Source organism: Chroicocephalus ridibundus, chromosome 1 (assembly GCF_963924245.1).
Source record: "Chroicocephalus ridibundus chromosome 1, bChrRid1.1, whole genome shotgun sequence".
Lineage (NCBI taxonomy): Eukaryota > Metazoa > Chordata > Aves > Charadriiformes > Laridae > Chroicocephalus > Chroicocephalus ridibundus.
The window spans coordinates 130,690,990-130,715,401 of NC_086284.1; the positions used below are offsets into that span (position 1 = coordinate 130,690,990).

The 24,412-nt window shown below is 44.8% G+C and overlaps 1 protein-coding gene across 2 annotated transcripts in view; it reads right to left on the bottom strand.

Annotated features, from left to right (window-relative positions):
- Nucleotides 1–7,569: 7,569 nt before the first annotated feature.
- Nucleotides 7,570–24,412, bottom strand: part of GSK3B (glycogen synthase kinase 3 beta) — a 153,474-nt gene continuing 136,631 nt past the window's right edge. Inside the window, exons 9-12 of one of the 2 annotated variants that reach the window (XM_063351972.1) lie at nucleotides 23,633–23,671; nucleotides 21,046–21,232; nucleotides 14,905–15,003; nucleotides 7,570–8,058 (exon numbers count right to left, since the gene is read on the bottom strand). In XM_063351972.1, coding sequence (XP_063208042.1) covers nucleotides 7,991–8,058; nucleotides 14,905–15,003; nucleotides 21,046–21,232; nucleotides 23,633–23,671 — 393 coding nt within the window. In that variant the 3' untranslated portion in view covers nucleotides 7,570–7,990. The remainder of the gene's footprint in view (nucleotides 8,059–14,904; nucleotides 15,004–21,045; nucleotides 21,233–23,632; nucleotides 23,672–24,412) is intronic. The other variant, XM_063351982.1, reaches the window with a different exon arrangement.

Sequence of the window (24,412 nt, forward strand, 5' to 3'; positions counted from 1 at the left end):
GTCTCCAAGCAACTGGACTCGGCGCTTCAGACGCAAACCTCGGCACTCCCCCTCTCCCCTCCACATTCTGCAGCCTGCTTCCCTCCTCCTTGTGGCTCTTGTTCTTCTCCCACAGAAAGCGACTTGGACCTTACCACCAGCCGCCCAAAAGCCCTTCCAGACAACAAACGGTGCCAACAGCCTTGACACCGACTTTTAATTCCAACCCAGATGGCTGGAAGTTTGGTCGATAAAGACAGAGCACCTCAGTGGAGCGGACTTCTGTACCGCATTCAGTTTTGCATTTGGATTAGCATTTTAAATCATTCAAAGGCATCGGTGACCAACAACTAAGTGGATTCGAACCTGGTTTACAGATAGGTCTTGAAAGGTATTTTCACATGGGGAACAGTGACAGAACGGCTGTGCCCTGGAAGGCTGTGCGGGGACTGGCTGGTGGTGCTAAGGTGTTTCATTATTTCTTTTTAAATGGTGGCTGGGATGAAACTATAAGCGTCTCATTGATAACGTTTGCAGGGGTTACAACGGGAGGGAGTGATGGATAAACTGGACAACTGCAGCCAGAAGGGCAAAGGCAATCCTCAGGTAAGGAGAGAGAGGCACCAGCGGCCAGATGCTCCCTAGCACCTGTATTTGACGCTGGGGAGGAAATCTCCGGCTGGTTTTGGTACCCCCTACTTAAGGAGAGCGTTAAAAACAATTGTAGAGGAGATACGAATGGGAAGATTAGAAAAACGGGAAGGAGCTGAGATCCCCTTCCAGTCAAGCTTCCCGGTCAAGGGGCTCTGACGTTCAGAAGAGAAACCTGAGGCTGGAGCAGAGGGTTCCCGTGCAAAGACAGCGCAGAAACGGAGCCTGCAGCTCGCGTTGGCAGTGAGAGAAGTGGAGAAGAGAGGAGGCCTCAGGGCGTGCGTGTCTAGAAAAGAAAAGTGCCCGAGGATAATTAACCGCCACCCCAAATTACCGAGGATTGTGATGAACTCCCCATCAGTGGCAAACTTGAAATCAAATGAACTCACCTAGCGAGGTGCTGCAGCTCAGGCAGCGACGCCTTTGCAGATGGAACCGGCCACCCGCGATCGCTGGGCCGGGCTGGTGGAGCGGAGCAGCCCTGGTCTGGGCACTCGAGTTCGACGCAGCCCGAATCCCGGTGATGTTGTGGGACCGACGTTAAGTGCAGGGACAGCAGCCGGTCAGTCACCTGCGTCGCTTCTGGGGGGGGGCCAGGCTGTAGCCGGCTGCCTGGCCCTGTTGCCCTGGTATCCCAGCTCCTGCCAGAGCGGCAGAGGCTGAACAAAACAAGACCCTTTTCCCCCGGCCATGAGTGGGGTGGCACCCACTTTGGGGGGGCTTCAGCCCCTAGGGAGGGCAAGAACAGCCCCCAAAAAGGCTCAGTCCAGGGGAGCCAGCATGAAGCAGCCGGCAGAGGTGGCGTCGGAGGGAGCCTAATGCATCACTTACCGTGTGGAGCCACCGACAGCATCAACCCTCCTGTCGCCGCTGGCTGCCCCCTCCAGGGACCAGGGGACACCTTGCTCCATGGGGAGCCCCGGGCTTCACCCACCCGGTCCTTTAACACACTGACCGGCAGTTTGGTACCGGCAGCCTCTTCTCCAGTCCCGGCTGACTTTGGGCACAGGCGGCCTTTCTACTAAACCAAGGCCTCTCCCCGGTGACTGTCCCCACGCCCCGGCAGCGCGCCCAGGTGCTGGGCATGGCTGGGACCCCGCTTCCCGCCCCGCTCCCACCTCTCCCGGAGCAGCTCCGGAGCGGGAGCCGCAGCCCAGAGCCCAGCAGAGGAGGTTTCAGGGGGATGAACAAACCAAGAGGAGCCTCTTTGCAATATAAATTTGTTTTTATTGAAGCAGCAGTCACATGACCTCGCATCTAGCCTTTAGGATAGCGACAGAATGGATTCGGCCAGGTCAGCCAGCCCAAAAAAGGATTTCATTAATTTTTTTTTTTTTTCTTTTTTCTTTTGCGCTAATAGACATGTCATGTTTAATACATACATTATCCAGTACCGGAAACCCAACTCAGAGATAGCTACGTGCTGATTTGCTGGAGGAACGGTCCACTGGACGCGGTCTCGACAAACTTTACAGATCACCACCAAATAACATTACTAATGGGATCAAATGATCAAAAAAAAAAAAAACCAAACCCAAACAACCATGAGTGCAGGATTCAAAGCCAGCAGTTTACACAGGTTCTTAAGTTCGTCTCTATAGGTGGACGGTAACGGAAGATCAGTTGGTTTTAATTTGAAATATTTATGTCCCAGAGTTCCTCTCTCCATCAAATCAAATGGTATCATAGACAAGCTGGCAGCTCTTGAAAAATAGCATGGAATAACACAGCTCATTTAAGAAAACATGCTTATTTCTTGTGGTTTTTTTCTTTTCGTTATCGTTACAAAGATTCACGTCCACCTATTCTTGCGGAGTGGAAAGAGGCGTGAGGGCGAGGGACGAGGGGTGGAGAAGGGAGAGAGGAAGAGGAAGGAAAGGGGCAAGTTTTTGAAATAAAGACCACACACTTGGTATTTTTTAAATTTCATTTCCAGGCTAACCTACTTTTTATTTAATGCAAATTACAGTACCAGTTAACTATTTCCGAACCGAGTCACACAGAACAAAATGTATTTACAAGGGGAATGGGGCGGGGGAAATAATAAAACATTAAGCATACTTTCCACAAAAAAAGTTTATATTTAAAATGAAAAAAAAAAAAAAATCAGTCACAGAGGCATTCAAGTAGTAATAATGTTATACAGGTTTTGCTTTTCCTTTAAATCAAGACAGATTTGCACAAGTGTATGCAATAGTTTGTATACAACCCACAGTCCTTAATATATATATATACTTTTAGATTTCTGTTTTTAAGATGGAAGTGGTCACGCTAATTGGTGTGTACAGGCCCAAGTGATCCATCAGCAACACATTAATGAACGCAAATTTTACAGGCAAGCAAATTATATATATATAAATATATTTTATATATATATATATTAAAAATAAATCGAGAAAGACCAACACAAGGAAGCTACTTTTCTCGAGCTAACCCCTTAGGTACTGTTTTCCTTTCCTGTCGTTTTGCCGTTATTGCAGTGTTGCAAAACGAAGCCAACTACGACCAGAACCGGCTGAGAGCCCCGTGGAAATCAGCTGCCACCCCAGGGGTACCCGCTGGCAGTCCCTCTCCCGTGGGCAGAGCCCGGACCGAATACCCTACTGTGCTTTTTTCCTCATCGGCTTTGTTTTTTATTTTTTTTTTTTCTCCTTTTCCTCTGCGGCGGCTGAGGTTCCTAGTACAGGAGAACGAGTCTGACAGGCTGCTGCACTTCTACTTTTCTGAGTGCTGAAAACCAGGGCCGGGGGGGGTGGAAATTTTAAGTCGCGAGTCGCAGGCACCTGCCGTTACTTTAGGTAAAGCTTGGCTTCCAAATAAGGGGACAAAGTGTTGGGGGATCTTCTACCAGCCAATTGTCTTTTGCCGGTCTTCTTTTTTTTAAGTTTCCCCTATCAAGATAGATAAATTTACTATTAAAGAACACCAGCGTCTGGATGGGGCGTCCACGGGGGGAGGCGGACTGCAATCGAGTCCGGCTCGCAGACCCGCGCCACGGCAGGGCTGACGCAAAGGACACATCAGGACCGGACCGGGTCAAAAACAAGCCCGAAAGAGAGTAAAAGAAGAGAGGGACAGCTCTGAGCAGACTGTCGCCAACAGCTCGGCATCACTGACCTTCGTGTCACCAGAAAGAAAGTGCAGCCTCTGCTTCACTGGAATGAACACGAGATGCTTCGAAATAAAACAGCAACCTTTGGTTTGGTAAAGAGTTAAGTGTTTTCCCATTCAAGACAATCGTATGTGGAATACTAACAAGGTAGTAAAACACAAGCAAACTAGTTTTAGAAACAAGGCCTTCGTGCTGGGCACAAGAAATCAAGAGTCATGTTAAACTTATCATCTCAAGAAAACAAAAGTGACTTTGGGGAGGGGCGTGGGGGGAAAAAAACCAGGGAGAAGAAAAGGGAACAGAAAGTCCCCCCCAGCAGAAGAAACCGCCGCCATCTCCTACAGCGACGCCCCGGCTCCTACCGCGGCCAAACTGGCTCCGAGCGCAGCATCCCTGCGGGGCCGGGGTGGGTGAGGGGGGTTCCCTCCCCTGGGGGGGTCCTTTCCGCCCCGCCAGACCAGGCCGCTGCCCCCGGCGCGGCCGCAGGGAGGGTGGAAAGGCCGAAGGCGCTGCCGCCCTGATGATTTCTGGGGGCAGGATGGCGGTGGTGGCGCGTGGGGGGGGAAAAGAGACGAGCAAAGTCTAAATGAGCTGCTAGGGCAAGTGTCCCAACGAAACCGGTCGCTGCTAGCGAGGAGGAAGAGGGCAGGGGGGGCAACTTGGAGACGTCCAAGAACAAAGCCAGGGGCGGCTCCGATGAAATGGATGACGGTGGAGACGGTTTCCTTTCGTTCCGCTACTGATCAGGGTATCACCAAAACCTTACAGCACTCAAAGAGTTAGAAAGCGGGGGGTGGGGGGGAAGCAAAGATGCGGGTTCGGGGGGGGAGACGTCATTAATAAAGGAGGGGGAGGGGGGAAACAAAAAAAAAAAGGGGGGGGGGGAAATAAAATTCAAAAAATCATGGAAGCGAAGGCACTCCAAACTATATAGATACACTATACATCGCTAGAGTTATTGTTACAATAATACAGGCCGGTACCTACTGTACAGAGTTAAAACTATATGGCTTTAAAAAGCTCGTCTACATTTTGTCTGATTATTAAACAGAATCACTGCCCTGAACGGTAACTTTTTGCTCATTAATAACAGTTCCTGGGTCCACATATTTACATACAAAACAATAAAACTCAAAATTCAAAAACAACCAAAAATAATAATGTACAAGCTTGAATTTGGTGAGGAGCTTTGTTGTGGTTTTTATTTTTTTGTTGTTGTTGGTTTTTTTTGTGGTTTTTTTTTTTTCTTTTTCTTATTTACAAAAAAGGTTATTCAAAGACCTGGATCTAACTTGTATAAAAGAGCGTGTGATCCTGGCATGATCCTTGGAAAAAAAAAAAAAAAAAAAAAAAGAAAAAAAGAAAAAAAAAGAAAGAAATCAAACCAGAGGGGTGCCCCCGACCCTCCCCCCAGCCTAACACACACACACACACCACACACACACACACACACGAGACACACACAGACGCCGGCACAGTCACAAAACCAGAGAGAAAAGCTCTTAACTCCCCCTCCGCCAGTCCTAAGTGAAAAGATAAAACAAAAAAGAAGAAAAGCCACATTTCTGGCACAAGCAGCAATTTTTCTTCATTATTTTTATTACTCTTTTTTTTTTTTTTTTTTTTTTTTTTTTTTTAAAGACTCAGTAATTTACTGCCTCCGAATAACAGCGTCTGCGGCCAACGCTTCAGCAGTCTGGCCTCTACAGCAGATCCATACCCTGCCGCTGCCCTACTTAATTTTGAGTCTCCTGTGACTATTTGGGTCGCTGGGTCAAACCAAGCCCCTCCACTTACCTGGCGGGACACCCACTGGGCGAGCTCTCGCTTTACCGTGCTCTTCAGCCCTTCCTATTAAGTTGCGCGTAAGGATTCGGAAAGCCTTCCGTTTCTAAACGTGGGTGTGCTTTCCTTTGCAGCCAGCCAGAATTTAATGACAGCTAAAAGCTTTAAAGCCGTGGGTTGGGTTTTTTTTTTTTTTTTTTTTTTTGCTTGTTTTAAGTGTGTGCCCGACAGCAAATCACTGAGGGGTACAACACGAGGGTTTATCGGTTTCATGGCAGGTGGTCACTCACCTCTTGAAACAGCTCCTGCCTCCCCGAAACCCGTCCCGTGTGTCAGGCAGGAGGGAGAGGGCAGGGCTTCTATCGCCTCTGGGGCTGCTAAGAGACAGTTTCCAAAAAAAATTAAAAAAAAAAAAAAAATCCCACGTCAACAACATAAAAGGTACAAGAGTAAACGCGCCGAGCTCGTGAGCAAAACCCCTGCCGCCCCTGCAGCGGCCGAGCTTGCCGAAGCCACTACTGCCGGCTACCCCGGGTCACGTGAGGGTCCCCGCGTTCCCGAAAAGCGACCGCTTGCCTTAAGAAATCCGCAGGTCGAAAAACAGCTCGATAAGCACCAAAGAGCGACTACAGTTTCTCTGAAGGAGGATAAGGCCCCAGCGGACACCAACCGCAAGCCTACGACAAGATCAGGTCTCCAAAAAAAAGTCTCGTTTCTCCGCCGCGGCTGCGTCCGGCCGCTCACCTGACCCTTTCCCGAGGAATATTGCTTTGACTTCAGGAAGAGAGACGTGGATGTGCTCGCACCACGCGCCGTCGCAGGGAGGAAACCCGGACCCTGAACAGATGGACTTGAACAAGCATTCACCTCACGCTTCAGTCAGACTGTTTCGAGATCGTAGACAAAATAAAAAAAAGCAGTATTGTATCTATGTATACATGTATATATTTATATAATATATATACACACACACTCATATATAGCCAGCTTTCCTACAAGTCAGCAGGTACAAATTACTGTCGAGAGCACTCGGATGTGTATTTTATTAATATTCTACCAATGTAAAAACATAATGGCGACGTGGCAACACGCATCAATAAATAGAGATCAAAAAAAAAAAGCAAGAGGTTAAAAAAGATGAAATTAAATACAGATTCTAGCTGTGGATTTAAAATCAGAACTATCAGAGAATGTGGCATCCTGCAAGTTAAAACTGCAGTTAAAAAAAAAAAAAAAAGAATTACAAAAGAAACCAGTAGACTGTTACAGTTCACATTATCAACCCTGGTGTCCTTTTCCTATACGCACCTTGGGAAAGGGAAGCCTGTTCAAATCGAGAGCCTGGGGGTGGGGGGCAAAAAAAAAAAAAAAAAAAAAAAAACCAAACCAAAAAACCCCAAAAAAGCTTTCACAGTGGCCACTTTCCAAAAAGTCCCTTAACGTCCCCGGCCGGGCCCCCGCCTCTTCCGAGGATTTTGTTCGTCCGCTCTTCTCTGCTGAAGATGGAGCTGACCGCCCGCCCCCGCCGGCCCTTCTGCCCTGCGCCGGGGGGGCAGCAGCTCCGGCCGGGCAAAGGAGCCGCTGCGGTAAAGCTAACGGCTTGCGTTGGTGCATGTGTGTGTATTATATTATATATAACCCACGTGGGTAAGACTTTTCCCGTAACGAAGCTGCAGGTTTCTTCATCGCTAGCACTGATTTTTACAACGAAAGGCTTCCACTAGCGGTTCAAGCCTTAGACACACGGCAAACCCTCCCCCCCCCCCCCCCCCAACCCCAACCCCACGGCAACCTATTTTTCCTACCACGTCGCCCGCTCCCCACACCGAGCCGGGGCAGTTCTTCAGACAACCCAGGATATGGATTCGCTGACAAGAAACGCTGAGCTCTGTTGAATGACCCCTGCTAAGCTCCCGACCAAATTCAAGCTGTGCACTACATCAAAAGTCCGAAACTTCACTTAAAAAGAAAATAAAAAAAGAGGTTAAAAAAAAGAACTTCAGCAGAGAATGAGGTTTGGGGGTTATTTTGTTTTGTTTCGGGGTTTTTTTTTTTTTTTTTTCCTTCTTTCTGTTGTGGGAGGGGGCATGAGGCAAGAGTCCTGGTTCTGAAGTACACAACAGCAAACTTCCAACATGAAGAGATTGTCGAGGGGAGAGACATTGGTGTGTTGTATTGCTCCGCTTTCCCTCCTCCCCCCACCTAGTCCCCTGCCCCGGACACCCTGCAGAGTGAGAATACAATGAAACTGGTTTGTATTTATAGATATTTTACAAGGTTAAATAAGAACAACAATAATAATAAAAAATTGAACACTAAAATGAACAGGTTGGTTGGTTTGTTGGTTGTTTTTTTTTTTTTTTTTTCCTCTTTTTAATTTTCTTTCCAAATGTGACCAGTGTTGCTGAGCAAGACTCAAATTACTGGTGATTTTTCCTGTGCAGCTGGCTGCTTGGTACCGGTTCAGGTGGAGTTGGAGGCTGATGCTGTAGCTACACTATTGGTCTGAACTCGTTCTCCTGCGTTAACATCTGCAAATGAGAGGCGAGAGGAAGGGAAGAGAAAAAAAAACAACCAGTATTACCTCCAAAATACAGACAACATTTGGAACAATAGCTACGACATTCCCCACACAGGGAAACCCACAACTCCCACTGAGGTGCCGTTCGGCCGGGAAGCTCTCCTGACTTCAGGGGGTGTGGACGGAACGGTTTGGTCTGGGGAGAGGGTGGGGAGATGGGCCTGTCAGCAGGACAAAGGCAGCGATAAGCTGCCCACGTTACATCCCAGTAGCTCCAATCGCAAGAGGAGGCAGACCAGCATGGCCAAAGCTAACGCATCAAGTACCCGTGGCCACCACAAGGTTCCACGTTGGTGCTGAAGTTCCTGTATTGTTTGGCCTGCTTGTAACAAAGGCGTCTGTTAATTGTGCGAATGAGCGCAGACAATGAATGCGAGGAGCCTGCTTCCCTGGCAGAAACAGCTTGTGTGTTCGTGTGTAATTCATGCACTTGTTGCCTCAGAAAACGTCTTTCAAGTCTGCTGCTTTATTCTGTGTTGCTCAACCAAAGTTGGATCTGCCGCCCCCTGAACTGCTGAAGCAGATTAACATCAAGGCCTGAAGCCAGTACCGAGGTTTACACAAGCATAGGACATTGTCAGGGGATGGGGTCTCTGCAGGAAATGGCCTCCAACACCTTCTCTTCTCTGGGAGGGACACCACTCACAGCATCGTGGGCACGTGTCAAAGTACATTCCAAGAAAACACAAAGTTTGTAAAGAAATACCAAAAGGAAATACACTGTAACTGTGATCTCGTAGGCCACATGCATCAGGTGTTTTCTCTAAAAAAAATTGTTCTTAGTATTAGAGGAGTTGGTAGGGGAAAAAAAGCAGCGACTTCATCTGGAACCATCCTATGAAGAATCTAATTAGGACGGTCATGAAAAGGAAAGTGGATGAATGGTTAAACGCATAAAATACTCAACACAATAAATACAGGATGGGAAAAAGATATTAAGTGACATTTTCTACAAAAGACCGTTGTGCATTTCTCCCACTTAAGTAAGGTTAACTGCAAAGCTATCAATATTGTAACAGGGAAAAAAACCCAGTTATTACCTCAATACAGAAGAGGGCAGACTGGGCAAAGAGTGCATTCGAAAGACATGGGGAAAAGGGTTTATAAAAAGAAAGAACAGATTTGCTGACCTCTGACTGAAGGACAGTATGACTAGCATAAATAATAGACGTGACAAAATACAACTGGTGGGCAGTGGGGGTGCAGGAACACTTCTCCAGCACAGGAGAGTTCGCGAGGAAACGCAGCCAGGCAATGCTCTACAGTCACCTGTTAACGAAACCCTTCTCCTCCACATGGACCTGACCCCAGTTAGAAGCGCAGCCATGAGCAAAGGCAACGAAATGAATGAGAGCCTAGAGATGGGCAGCACTCGCTGAGCGACAAATTAAGTAACCTACACAGACAGCAGCAACAAAAATAGGAAATCAAACAACAGCAGCATCCAGGAATACAAGAGACAAGTGGGAAGAGAGCACGATGCTTATTTGAAAAGGAAATGCTGCGAGGAGCATGTGGGAAGGAAGGGAAATCCTCCTGTGGGCAGAGGATGCCAGACTACTGCTCGGGGAGTCTCCCATTCCCTTTCCTCTCACCCCAAATTAATCGCAACCCCTTCCTCACGAAGGAAGGGTCACCATGATAAAAAAAAAAGCTCATGCAGTAAAAGCACCACGGCAGCATGATGACAGTACCGATGTTATTTGGAAAGCAAGCCTGGCATGCAAGAAACGCCCTCCTACGTGGAGAATTACCCAAATGCCACATGCATGCAGACCAGCAATGGCGACAGAAATCAAAAGTGACTCTCACTGTGCCTGTTTTAGATTAATTTTCAGGTACGGATAACTCCAGCTAATGCAACATCTGCCGTCCCTGATGCAAGCAGTCCAGCTGGAGTCTGTACTGTTGGCAGAGGATTCCTCTGTAGGTGTACAGAAAGTCCTTGTATTTCATTTGCTGAAATGAAATGTGCCTTTTGATCTCCTTTTCCTGAAGACAGCAGAGGCTGAAACTGTTATCATTACATTGCTACTGAGCAGAGATAAAGAAAAAAGAAGAGGGGATGGAGCTATTTCATGTAACATATGTAACATATGCTCCTTTTCTATCATCACTCTAATGGGTGAGTTCCTAAGAAATATATGCGGCACATGTCAGAAAATAAACCAGGTGATGCAGCCCAAGACCTTTTACATGGGGCTTTTCAGAACAATCTACGGAAGTGTACCCAGGCTGGGAGAGAGCGCAGAGCCTGCTTAAGGCTGTACTGGCTTCAAACCTGCAAGAAAATGCAGTATTTTGACATTGCACCTTGTTCTTTGACTTTGCATGGACAAGAAATTTGGGGAACAATAAGGGGCTTGGTTCCAGCATCTCTTTGCTGAAGCGCCAGAAAAGGAGCACAACTGGAGCATGAGGGGATCTGGGCATTCACTTACATCATTACTCCTCCTCACCATGAGAAATCAGTACTTGGGCATAAGAGAAGAAAATCTTAAGTCTTCAGCAATGTAGTCAAAACATCTGCTTTGCAAAGCAGTGGCCTGTGCCACTGTGGAAGCCCTGCTGGGAAACTAAGCCAGGAGCTGATGTGCAGCCTTCTGGTTTGGGACAGATGACCACATCACAGACAGCGGCCTGAGGTCAGGGTGGCCTCTTTGTCTTCAGCTACCCACCTGACACCTCTGCCTGTGTGGGCAAAGAAACCACATCAGGGCTTAAGTGTCAGCCGCTTCTGAAACTTCTTCCAAAAAGAGGGCAAAAGTATCTCTCAACAATGTAGAGCACCTCCTCCAATTCAGCTTTTCCCTCTGAGGAATGCCTCGGCTTTCTTGGAGGGTACGCGACACCCCTTAGAAACCTCCCGGAAAGGAAAGACAGGGCTACAGTTCAGAGAAAGACAGAGATGCCAACTCAGTCTGAGAAGCCCGTTAGCACTAATGACAGCATTAGTTGGTTGGATTTGTAATGCTGAGAGGCTGTGCTGCTCATCTGCAAAGATACAGAAACTAAACTACCACCAGCCTGGAAGTCCTCACAGGAACAGCGGAGGAGACAAGTGGAAGGAGGAGAGAAGCCTGGTTTTCTTATTGTGCCTGCCTACAGATGTAGAAATCCAGGGCTCAGAGGAAAACTGGTGAGCCTGAAACATGCCAGTTTTACTCCTCTAACTGTCACGGACTCGTCCCTGTGCTGAGCTTGCAGAAGCCTGAGCAAATTGCTTGCCCCTCTTCTCCTGGTTAAGAAATTCAAGTTTTCCAGAATTCCTTCAATCGGAATACTGTACATGCACTAAATCTTATTTTATGGAGCACCGTGGGCTTTTTCAAATGCCACACATTGGCAGGTAACACCAGCTCTAATCTGTTTCGTTGCTGAAAGTTCAGGCACACCATCGCATTTGGGATTACACGGGATCAACACAGCAGGATGCCGAAGACGATGACCCCAGCATCCCTGCTGGCACAGCTCCCCTGCAGATGGCAATTATGCTCTTCCCATCTTAATGCTGACTAACAGAGAGGTAACTACTGCTGCTGGCTGATCCAGGAAGAAATACATGTAGTCACACAAGCAGATATGCTTTCAGCTGGGTGTGCATGCTCCTCCTCCTCCAGCTAGATCAAGTCAGCATCCACGTGAATAAAGCTGCACTGGCATTTTTAATCAACGGCCAGCATAATTCACAGAAAGCTCGCACACCATTTCAAGCAGGGGCCAGTAACTCCCATCTTCCTTTTCCTCCACTTCGCTTTAGACATGCCACTAATGTCACAGAGAATTTCTCATAAATGTTTAGGTGAATTTACTAATGCTGGTGCAGCAAGGCTTCACACTGCCATTGCAAAGCCAGGTTCCCCTGGTACAGTGAGTCCAGCTTGATGCCTCAAGAAAAGAGGAAATTTACAAACACATTTTTTTAACACTCAAAAACTACCTACAATAATTCCCCTGCATTTAAGATCATGATTCCAGGATTACTGTTGCATTGAGCTGTTAAAATCACTGCTGTGAATCTATCAGGAACAAGAATCACTCATTTTGGATAACTTTTAAAAAATGCACATTTGTCTCATTGGTTAGCGCGAGGGCTAGTATTCCTGGCTTGACGAAACCTGCATTGTTAACATGGTATGTTGAAAAGCCAATCTTTCCAACTCTCAACACCATACCACTGCCAAGCCTCCTGTCAAACACCACTTTGCTAGACTTCAGACAAAAAAAAAAATAAATCCCATTTTTCTAGTTATTCTCTAACTATGACCCTGCCTTGGTGCATGACAGAAAGCCCTGCTTTACACCTTGTCAAAAAGCTGAGATTCTGACATGGCTGCATACCAACATGACAGCTATGAAAATGGAGTAACTGTCTGCAAGCAGGTAAGAGCAGCCCAGCTGGATTATCCGCAGTGATGAGTTAGTTCACCGCATTTCCATGTATGTGCACCCGTGCCTCAAGCTTACAGAGCAGGCAACTACGCCGGACACAACAGCGGACACTTGAACCTCAGTATCAGTTCTGCTTGCTAGAGGGAGACAGGAGTTACACACTAATAATATGGATTACAGTTACATATATCTTGCTCTGCCCTGTGAATTGCCTCGAGACCCACGTTTTGTAGCATCATCATGAGTCAAAAAAGTAATTTCCGGACTTGTACAGCTTAGTCACATGAGCAAACATTTTGCAGAAAAGCCCCCTGCCTATCGGGTGCCCTGGGTTAGGTGGGAGAGTTGCTCCCATGCAGCTTTAGCAGTTACCGAAGAACTAGAAATTCACTTATCTGGGATGTGCAGGGGGCACAGGGAAAGAAGGGACCTCTTCTATGAAAATCTCTTGCTAACCGTAGCGTCAGCATGCAAAGCACAGCAGATTAACATAACCTCATACAGGACCTAATCCTAAAAATCACAGCTCCGATGACATTCCCCCTGCCTGCTGTGAGAACCCCATTTAAGTAAGAAACTACAAGCCAGCTGTGCTGCAGAAACCCAAAGCTGCGTGTTGCCCAATACTGAACTTAATTTCACAGTTTCTTTTCAAGCTACAAGGATGATTTTTTCGTTTTTGAGCTACGAATACAAGGTCCTATCCCAACTCAGTGCAGTGCTTGCAAACAGGAGGTTTAAAAATGTTGACATCAGTAAGGTGGGTTGGTTTTGTTTTTTCTTTTAGTATACTTCACATTTAGGACTCAGCGTAATGCATTCCCCCTCCTTTCCCCCCCAGCATGAACTCTTGTAAAGTGCTAGGTGAAAACAGATTTCTTAATCCCATTAATTCCTCAAGACTTGTATCTTGGCAAAGAGAACTCCTTAAAAGGCATGAAAGGGCCATTAAGTGAAACTATTTTTCAGAAGGGCTTAAAATAATTTTCCATGTTTGTATTTTATAGTTTTTCAATTGCTTTTACTACTTTATCTGCTTTTTTCCCTCACTCATTGTTGAGCAACAGATGCACATAAGAGGGAATCAGAGAACATGACTATTTGCAAAACATACTGCCAAGTGTATGAAACAAACACACTAAATTTGAAAACAGCAATTTTGTTTTCTCCTAAGTTCAGAGCACTTCAATTGTACAGGCTGTAGCTTTTATCTACTGCTACTACATTTTCCAAGAGAAGCCTCATCTTTCAAACCTGGGTACATCTGTCTGTCCTGCAGTATGAAAATGTTTTCTGTACAGCACTGGCTGGACCAAGAGCATTTGATATCAGGTAACTGTCAGGCACATCGACCTGCAAACGCTTTCCTGCATGTTTCAAGAATACTTTTTTAATTAGGGCTTCTCCTTATCAGCTGTATTACACTGAGCAAGTGCCCTGCACCTCAAAAGGGGGTCACAGCCCTTTGTCAAATGGGACTGACGTGCACGCAGGACATGTATGGAAGCACACCCATTCTGCAGCCTGCCTTTGGTTGCCCAAGCCCCGACACAGCTGGCCGCTGTGCTGACTCAGGGCTGACTCAGAGGAGGAGTGCCACGTACTGAATCACCTCTGCCACGCCTAGGATTTTCTCTGGGAGTCGCCCAACTGATATTACCCAGCTTTTAAGCTTTCACTGGAAACAGAATACAATATGGAGTGGCTACGGGCCAACAGCAAGCTTTTAAAAGGTTTCTGACAGAAGCTTGAGAGAGCGCGAGAGAGGCAAAAAAAGAAATGCACTCAGTGCTGGCCAAAACCCAAAAGCATCTGCCTCGTGCCTGAAGATGACAACAAGCGAACTCAGTACGAAGCAACTGCAACTACTTAGATGAGGCAGTGAGCACACTGTCTGAACTCCCCAACCAGACTTTTAAGTGCTACTGCCTTTGGGGAAAAATCCTCTCCAGCCACGTTCCACGGAGGCCATGCGTACTGACGCTAGCTGTTTCTTCTCTTCCTAGGCATCACAAACTCATGCTCCCAAGTCAGCTTTAATTTCAGACTTTCTGAGAGCTCAGAAATTAGGTGCAAAGCAATCTCTGCAAAAAAAGGCCTGCTAAAAACCAGAGGAGGCAATGACTTTTTTAATAGAGGAAGTCTGAGCAAGAGGGATCAACAAAGTAAACATTCAAATGTGGAGTCTAAGTGCCCTGGGTGAGGATTTGGATTGGTGACCGCAGCTAGCACCCAGACGACCACCCAAATGACCTGAAACCAACAAGTTTCAGGTAATGACCAAGCAACCCTTCCTCCCCGTTCACCCTGAGGGCCAAGGTGGCACATGGACCCCAGCGGAGGGAAGGTGCCTGGGCAGGGGGAGCGAGGGTGGGGAGGGAGGCAGGCAGGCGCATGTTCTCACCTGAGGCCGCTGTAGCGTTTGTAGGGGTTGAAGCAGCTGCTTGGTTCCGGGCATGAGCAGGGATGAGGATCGAAGCCAGAGATGGGTTACTTGACAGTTCTGGAGGGGAGGTGGAACAAACAGAGTTAGCTCATCGTCCACAAAGAGCCCCGCATGCAGGCTCAGCTCCTTGGGTTTACCCCCCGTAACAGCAACCTCGGGTGAAACACATGCCCTTACAGCCAAAGGTCATGTTACATTTTCTTCTTTGCCAACCAGCGAGAGGAAACTACAGCCATATTCGGCTAGGCAGTCTCCAGAGCAAGACTGTCAAAACTACAAGTAGTGGTCCAAAGGAATCACCTCCTAGAGAAAGGCAGCAACTTGGGAGAGTTAGCAAAGAACCAGCCATGCCTGTTCCTTATCAACGGCCTGATAACGATGTATCCTTCTGAGCACTGGAAGGATTCCCTTTGCAAACTCATTTGCAATCAGTCTCAAGGAGAAGGCTGATAGCAGGGATGCTGCTTTGGGCACTGGCTCAGCAAGCAAGCAGCTGCCACAGTTGCTCCAAGAGCTTCAGGGATTCACTTCTTTGGCTCATTCAAGCATCACTTTCTCAAGGACCCAGGAGCCCAAGACCAATCTCTCAATCTCTCACAGCAATCTCCTTGAGCGAGGCCAAGAAGAGGTGACATCTCCTTTAAAAGCACAGGGAAAGGCAAAGGGAACTGGTCTCCTGGGCAATTTAAATGGGCAACAAAATGATGCAACCATTCTTTCTGAAGACATTAACCAAGGAAAAAACAGTCATGTCTTTTAGGCTCCAAATCTCATGTAGCTTCGACGTGTATCAGAATGAGAAACAGTCACCTTACAGCCACAACTGTGGGAGGATTAAGGGCAATACATTGCCAACAAATGACAGTCTTCTGGCACCCTATCAAGAAAATCTAGTGCCTCACAGAAGGTGGGACTGAGCCGAGACAAGACAGGTCCTGTTTGTTTCAGAAACAGGAGTGACTGACTTTCTCTCGAGAAAGCAACATCCGGTGAAAAGGATGTGAACAGTCACCTCACAGAAGGAGACTGATGACTTTTGGTGCTCCAGGAGGTCATCTGGAGGAAAAATGAGAATAGAGAGCTTTTTACATAAGACCTCCCGTACAGAAACCAGTCCAAATCACGCCATGGGTTCAGTAAGGTAGTTTTGTACACAGTCGTAAATTATTTGGGCTTATTTTGAAGAGCCTATTGCTTTTCTTTAACGCAAGTTTTAAACTTAGGGCCTAAAGGGATCAGTAATCTACTTGGCATTTTTTTTTTCCTCCATTAAGCTACATTAAGTTTCTTTACTGCTGGGAGGGAAAGATGCAGAAGACTCTCACCTGCTTACAAGCCTCTTATTACTACACATTTTGAGACTGCCTTTCAGCACTTACGAACACAAGCTCCAGTCTAGAACCAAACAGAAGCTGCCCCATTACCTGCAACACATCCATCCAATCTATCCTGTAACGCTCCATGCGGGTCTAAGCAGACCTAGCTAGTCCTTCTAGAAAGCCTCAATACTCACAGCATTTGTGCAAATACTAATCTTCAAATTCATGTGGGAATAATTCAGAATTCATATATTCATAATATAATTCAGCATTCATAAGTCTCCATTTTAAATGGGAAGATAAACTGAAGAAACATGAATCCTCAAGTGTCAAAGCTCAACACCAGTGATAAACCTATACTTTAATACTAGCTTGGGTATTGGCTACTCTGTGCTGAAAATGTTGCTTCTTCAGTAATTTTTCCAATGCTATTTCTCATATCTGTTATTACTGGGAATCTGACGTTTACCTTGCTCTTTTGAAAGTTTCTATCATCCCCACATTATTTTCTGCTCATCACTGGCAGCAACACAGGGTTATGACCCGAACAAAAGCAGAGCTAAAACCTCAAGGAAACCAAACGACATTTGTCACCTTCTGGTGCTAAGCGGTGCCTCAAGGATGCAGCCATACATTGCTGTAGCCAAAGAACCAGCTGATCCCACAGAATGTGACACTGTCGTAGCAGCACCACGACCCCATTCTCATTCCTCCCATACATTCATCTAATGCTGTCAGAACACCTCTTTTCACAGTACCAATTATACTGGGTTTTGGTTTTTTAGAGGCAAGTGCAACCATTTCTCTGAAGCTACCTTAAAGAACTTGCACAACAAGACTGATCTTGTTCCCATCTTCTCACATTATCTTTCTTGGTATGAAGTTTCTTAAATTCAGCATGCTCTGAATTGTCTTGACGCTTCACTTAGAGGAGCAGGTCAATTCAGGCAAGAAATAACCAAATTGAACTCTTTTGGCTGAAGTTTTACAACAGCTTTGCTTGAGAACTTGTTTGCATTTTTGTTCTACCGTATTTTTGCAGCTATCCTGTCTGTAAGGATGAGACATGTCAATACTGAGGAAAAAGCTTGATCTGTGGTATCTGCAGTCTACAAAGTACTGAGAACCTCTGTTCTCAGTGATTTTCAATACAGTATTCGGACAAGCTGTTGAACTGTAGCCTGCTTATCTAAATTAAACTTGCAATTCAAGGTTGTGTTAATTACAACCAATACTGCTACAAGAAGGTATTGTCATCAAGGCAATCCAGTCAAAGTTTTCAATACCATGATGTGAACAGAGCAGCTATCCCAGTTTATTTATGAGACCCAACTCCCATTCACATCAGCTGGGGAAACACCTTTAGCTTTCTCCTGATCAAACCATGCCATTTGCAGTCAGTTTACATCTCCAGTAAGGAGCAGGAATGAAAGTGCCCAGTTTTATGAGAACACCAGATCATCTTCATTCCCCAAACACAAGAATACACTTGGTGTTGTGAAACAGTGCAGTGCTCTTCTTCAGTATCCTCAGTTTTGACATACCAACACTCACAGAATGCCCTGGAAAAATCAGTCTTCTATGACGTTTTCTTTGTCAAAACAACAAACTTTCCATGTAACACAAGTTATTCCAGCAGTTTCTCCTCAACCAAGAAGAGTGCTGGAAGCACCACAAATTTCACTGTTTCCCCTTCTCCTCTCCACATGCCCTGACCAGAAATACTCTATCTAAAAAAACCCAAACAACTAGATGGCATTCAAATGGTCACACAAAAGACTGCTGGTGACATTGAAACAGTTTGGTTAGAAATGAAGGGATTTTACATATATATATATAGCTATCTCTAAGAAAAAAAATTATAAAAAATAATACTATACATAATATATATATATATAAAAAAATATCTTTTTTTAAAGGTCACAAGCCAGGCTCATTTAAAAAACAAAACATGAACCCCACCATGCTTTAGCAAAAAAGTAATTTGTCATCGAGAAGCACAATAACCATTCCTAAGTGCAGAGTCACAGAAGAATTTTACAGTTTTTAATGGCCAACATGGAGTGACAGTAACATTTGTGACCCAGCACAATCACCGTCATGTTACAGGAAGTTTAGGAAATGGCAGTCCTTTCACAGATTGTTTGAAAATTCAGGGTCTAGGAGAAAAATTGCTTTCTGTGGTTTCTGTCTCGCAGGTCTAACAACCACTGAACTGTGGCCAGTGGAGACATCTCCTTGGCCAAACTCATTTTTTCAAACCCCAATTAGCATACAACATTTGTTTAAATACTTAGAGAAACTTACAAGCAAGACATTAAGAATGAGCAGATAAAGCTCTCTTTGACAGATCTCATTGCTACGATAATGTAAGCACCTATGAGACCCACAACTACTGCTGGCAGCCAAAGATCATAATCTTTATCTTCACCATGTTCTTTATCTTCCATATACTCTCACTGCTTTTTTTTCCCTAGACTATCTGAGCAGCATCAGTGACCAGATCAGCAGACTTGGTATGACGCTTAGGGCTTAGGTTCTTTCTGAAATTCAATCCAATGCATTAATAACCAGATTTATGTTGTTATTTCTAAGAGCTTTGCCTTTGAGCCTTCTGCAGCTACCTCCTACTTCATGGGTTTCAGGCAACTGGATATAGCCAAATAAAACACTTCTAAAACTTAATATTGTGTGTTGAAAACAAATGCTGTTCAAAACAAAAGGCAGCCTTTCATTACTTTTTAAATTACCACAGATGACTTAACATGAGTCATCATCTCATTTCCAATGATCTGATCTATTTCCCAGTTGGGATTTCGGCTCTGGACTAGCCAATTTGACGGGATCTTACACAGTCTGGCTAACAAGAGAGGACTGCACAGTGGTCACAGGAGGAGCAAAAACTTGTGTATCTTGAGGTCGTAAGCAGGACTGCTACTACACAAGCCTCACTGCTGCACTTTTATAATTACAAAGGCCTTAAAATCACTGTGCTAAGCAATGTATTTACTTATTTTTTTAAAACTCTGGTTATTTTTTTTTTTTTTCAGTTTGGCTGATCACCTGCAACAGAGCTTATTTGTAAATGTGTTAATGACCAGCCTCTGTCCTGCATTCTCTTTTTAGATGGTAAAACTGGCACCTGCCGATGACAGAAACCTGCTTTTTTGAATTTTAAGGGAATTGCTCCCCTAGAACCGATTTCTCTCACCAGTCCCGTGAGTCACTGTGTAAGGGGAGAGCACATCAGCTCCTTAAGAAGGCAAAAAAGGAGCTTTAAATTTGCCTGAGCATTAGGGTAGCACAGGGTAGCATACCCAGCAGCTCCCACACTGCCTCGGGGGAAAACCAGGGAAACATTCTCAATACAGACATTCGGTTTTTTTCCCCAAGAATTTTAAAAAAATTCTTACTATAGAGCTTTGCAACCCTTTTAAAATCCTTGTTTTCATGTAGTAGATAGGCACATAATTAAGAAACAATTAATAAGAAATTAAAAAAGAACATGAGTGAAGCTGTATTAAGATACTGGGATCAAAACTATCTTAGCTACTGACCATGGCCTTAGAGTATGAAAAAAAAGACAATTAGTGAATACTGCAACAAGGAAGGACCTGTGACATAACTACTAAATTTATAACGACAGATGAGGGAATCAGCACAGAGGTCAGTGACCTGGAAGCACAAGCTATTTTCTTGAGCGGTTTAAGGTATTCATGCTTCAGAAATGTCTTAGTACACTCAATGTATTTCCCTTCTGCAAGGGAGCCACTCAAAGCAAGTTAAAAGTTTACTTCCAGGCAGCTTAAAATTATTGCTTTGTATAGACACAAAGCTTTTTGCCTACACGTTCAAGGAGAGGACTCTGTTTCATGTTTTACTAGATGGGCATTGCATGCACTAAAGAGTTTGAAAAATTATATTGTTGCTAACTGAGCCAAAAGGTGTTGTAAATTTCAACAGAAAATGCACACAGATCTATTCTTGCTCAAAGGGTGAGAATTGGCAGCTAATCACTTTAAAAAAAAAAAAGTGCTGCAAAATTAATTACTAGCATATTTGTATGCCATACTTCTCACATTCTCTGTCTTGGCAAGCAAAACTGTTCTAGGGGGGATATCAGTTTTACATTTCCGATTTCTGTGGGGAAAAAAAAATAATATATGAATGGTTTTAAAATTTGATACCAGTCTAGCTTCAAATAAAAAAAGTTAGTTGTCCATCATTTTTACAGTTTCTAAAGACTGAGTCAATGTAATACCAGATGAACTGTACAGCACAAAATCTGGACACTACAGCCTCTGTATTTATCTCACATCCAGAACCAAACTGTGCAGCAACACTACAAACCTCCCTGCCAAACTTAACATGCATTACTCCTTGCTACGGCGTTTCAGGTATGAAGGAGCAGGATCATCTCCAAAACGATAACCTCATCTCTCATGGTCCACTGACTGTGATTATTTCACACAAAATCATCAGCTAGGTTGCAGACATTGAACTGCAAACGTTAGCCTTCTTAATGCAATCCAGTAACAACTCTTGGTCCCCTGCACTAAATTTGAATCGAAGGCACCAGGCACCTGAAAATCCTGTAACCCATTTCTCCAAGTCCCTTTCCTTTCTTTTTGAAACGGACAGCTCGTTACACAATCACTCCATAACCTTAGTCCTGGCTCAGAGATTTTTTTACTTTTGAGGGAGTGAGATCTGTGTTAAAGCCAACACTTATCCCAGCGCTTCTTCCGAAAGAAGGGATCCTTCAACGCTCACAGGCTACCTTGAGTGGTGAAATTGAAGAGTGCAGGTTTCTCTCGCCCATTTGGTAACTTGACATTTGGGTCCCGTAGTTCATCGAAGAAAGAGTGCGCACAGGCCTCCAGGGGAGTCAGGCGGGCAGTAGGGGTGTACTCCAACAGACGGCTACATAGCGCAATTGCTTCTGGTGGAGTGCGGGGCCGGAAGACCTAAAAAAAAGCAAACAAAACAAGCAAGGAGAAACAGGTTGTCTGGGTATGTTTCTTTTCTTTGCTGACCAGAAGCAAGTCAGAGCAATTAAACCTCTCGTTGCCCAACAAGCTGGAACAAACTTGTGGTTTGTGCTAATCAAAGTCCTCCAGTAAGCATGGGAAAATCCAGTTCCTGGGGTTGAGAAAGGGTTAATTGCAACGTCTTGCACTAGAGTGAGGGTGCAATGCCAGCAAGAGACTTCATGAGAGCGCACTCAGAAAAACAACTTCAAGAATGAAGGGGAAACTCATTCAAAAATCATGACAAACACACACAGGTGCTACCAGCCATGCATATGGGGTGAAGGTGGGGAAGAGGGTTCAAATGAGCAGGATTCACTGAATGTAAAAATTGAATAAGGCCCCACTACGGTTTTAGGTTGGGTTCGTTCTTTTTTTTTCTTTTTTTTTTTTTTAATGGCTATTGAATGAAGTCTTACTAACATGGACTTTTGCAGGCAGGCAGGTCAGATTGTTGCTATGGAGGCTGCTGTTCAACTTTGGAGAACAACAAGGAAAGCACGGGTGGGGTGCAGGAAACGTCTAGCTCTGATTTGCAAGTTACTCCTTCCGTGACCTTATTCTGGCAAGTCATTCCCATAAGTTTACAGGGATAATTCCTGCACATTTGGTAAGGACAGCTGAAAATTGTGTCAAGAGAACCAAATAATTTACCCTAACAGATTTTTACCTTGAGTGATTACAAAAAGAAGTTCTTCACTGCAGCTTTGTTTTAAACATCTAACAACGGTTCTACCCACCACTAATCACACCCCCATCCTCTTTTCTCATTACGTCAAAAGCAAAATATGAGCTACTCATGTATGTGACCTGGATGGCCTCCTCAAGCACTTGTCTCTCGCTATGTTGCGGGTGATACACAGGCTGGGGAAAAGGGAGCGGGGTGGGTGCAAGTGTTAAGTTCTGATGCCAGCATTTTTAGTAAAAATTGAGCTAACCCAAAATGCTTTTGCACTAGTGCAGGTGAACCCAAGCCACACAGCACCAAGGAGCAAAAAAACCCCCCAAAAACCCAGTGCATGACATGCTAATTAATCGCAGATGAGGAACTTGCACAGGCATTCCTTAATTCTAAACCAAAGACATATATGCTCTCTTGAATAAGAATCAAACACAAACGCTAAGTTCTCCTGGGACTGAAATTTTATCCCCTTGGTGCCCAGCTGGCTCAGGAGCACCCGGGTTTGGTGCCGTACATGCTGTACTAACTTGAGTGGCAGGGAATCCTGATTCAGGGAGTCAAAGAGACAGGTACCGAAAGAGCAGAATTTATTTCTAATACCAGGTTATTGCAAAACAAACCAAAAAGGTTTTTGCATTTGCTATAATGACAAAAAGAAAGGCTTTAGCTTAACACTGCTGGCAGAGAACCTCTGCTGACCAATGTGCCGTGAACGTACGGTCACATGGAGGGGCAGCAGAAGCTGCTCCGTGCCTGCTGCCTCTGCAGAGCTCAGATTGCTGATTACAGGGCACAGCGGATGCAAGTATCACTCAAGTCACAGCCTGACCAGAACAATATCTAAGACTGTCTGCAATTAATTAAAAAAAAAAAAACCAACCCCCAAAAAACCAAACTTTTTTTTTTTTAACCTCATGGTAAGTAGCACAAATGAGTATGTCTTGAGGTAAATCCACAGAAGTGAAGTCGCTTGGTATTTAAAATGAGGTAAAACTACTCAGGTCTCCTTCATCTACCTTTGCACTGACTTTTTAACAGGCTTCTACCACAGCTTGAAACTGAAGTACTTCACTCTTAGCTGTGTTTTTCCCTCAGGACAGCTCGCGTATCAGCTACTACACAGATTTAAAAAAAAAAAAAATAAAAAATTTTTTTTTTCCTTAAGGCAAAGACAACAAGCCCTTATCTTGAGCGAATTAGTAGGCAGACAGTCACAAATCTGTCACCTGTAAAAGGAGAACTCTTACTGTCCAGTCTTAAACTCCCCATTTTCCAGTCAGTGAAACCCTAGTATCTATTTCCTAAACCTTGTTGAGAACTGCTCAGCCTGCCTTTGGATCAGAAATTAGTTACTTGGGGTAGGCAGTTCCCAAGTCTGTCCTAACTGCTTCAAACCAGGGAGGGAAAAAATAAAAAAAAAAAAAAAAAAATCAATTAGAAGGCCTCACATGGCCTCCCCAAGCAACAAGTAGTAACTAACACATGAAGTGAATTACAGGTCTGTGCCCATCTCATCTCTTATCATCTTCTGTTACAATACTCGCCTGACTGCTGCCTCAAGGATGTGTTTTGAACTCAAATATTCCCCCTCTACCATTTCTCTCCTTTTTTTCACGGCTAGACCTAGTAATTTGAAAAAATGTTTAAGTACATACCCGTACTCCTGAGGTGAAATGTCCTGTTCCTGACGAGTCCTAAAGATGATAATGCAGTGAAATAATCCAAACAGGGGGAGTCAATCCAAAAGAGAATAGTCCAGCAAGGAAAAATATAGCCAATATTATAAGAAATCCATGGTGTGGGGGACATATAAAATGTTTATACAATTAGAAACTTTAAACATCAGTCTCCATAGCAGCAAGTCCAACTTCACCACAGTGTATGCCAAAAAAATCGATTGTGCAATGGTGAGGCATAGTATAGAAACATTTCTATATTAAATTTATGTTCCAATGCCAGTGCATTTACTAAAAAAATAAAAAAAAAATTGAAATCAAAACTCTAACTCGAACTAAAAGGGTAATTGAAATTCCCATCATAAAGAATTTTTAGTCCTTGGCCCTGGATATAAATGTCCACAGACAACGGGGCCAGATCAGTTTGTCCCCAAAGGTGCATCCCACTTGTAAATCTGTCCCAGAGATACAATGTAAACTTTTGGGTTGTTTTGGTTTGGTTTTTTGTTTGTTTGTTGTTTTTTTTTTCCTCCAAAAAACCCAAACCCCTAGCAATTTATAATTTGTGCTGAAGAGAAAGTAAAAATCCGAGATCTGCACTTTGAATTTGGATGCTTTTAATTTGTGTGAACTATGAGTGCCTCAGGCCGCCGCGGATTATTGTCCATTTTGGATTGACTTCCCCCGCCACTGGATTTTGTTTGCTGGCGTTATCTCTTTAGGATTCTTCAGGAACTGGACGTACCACCTCAGGAGTGC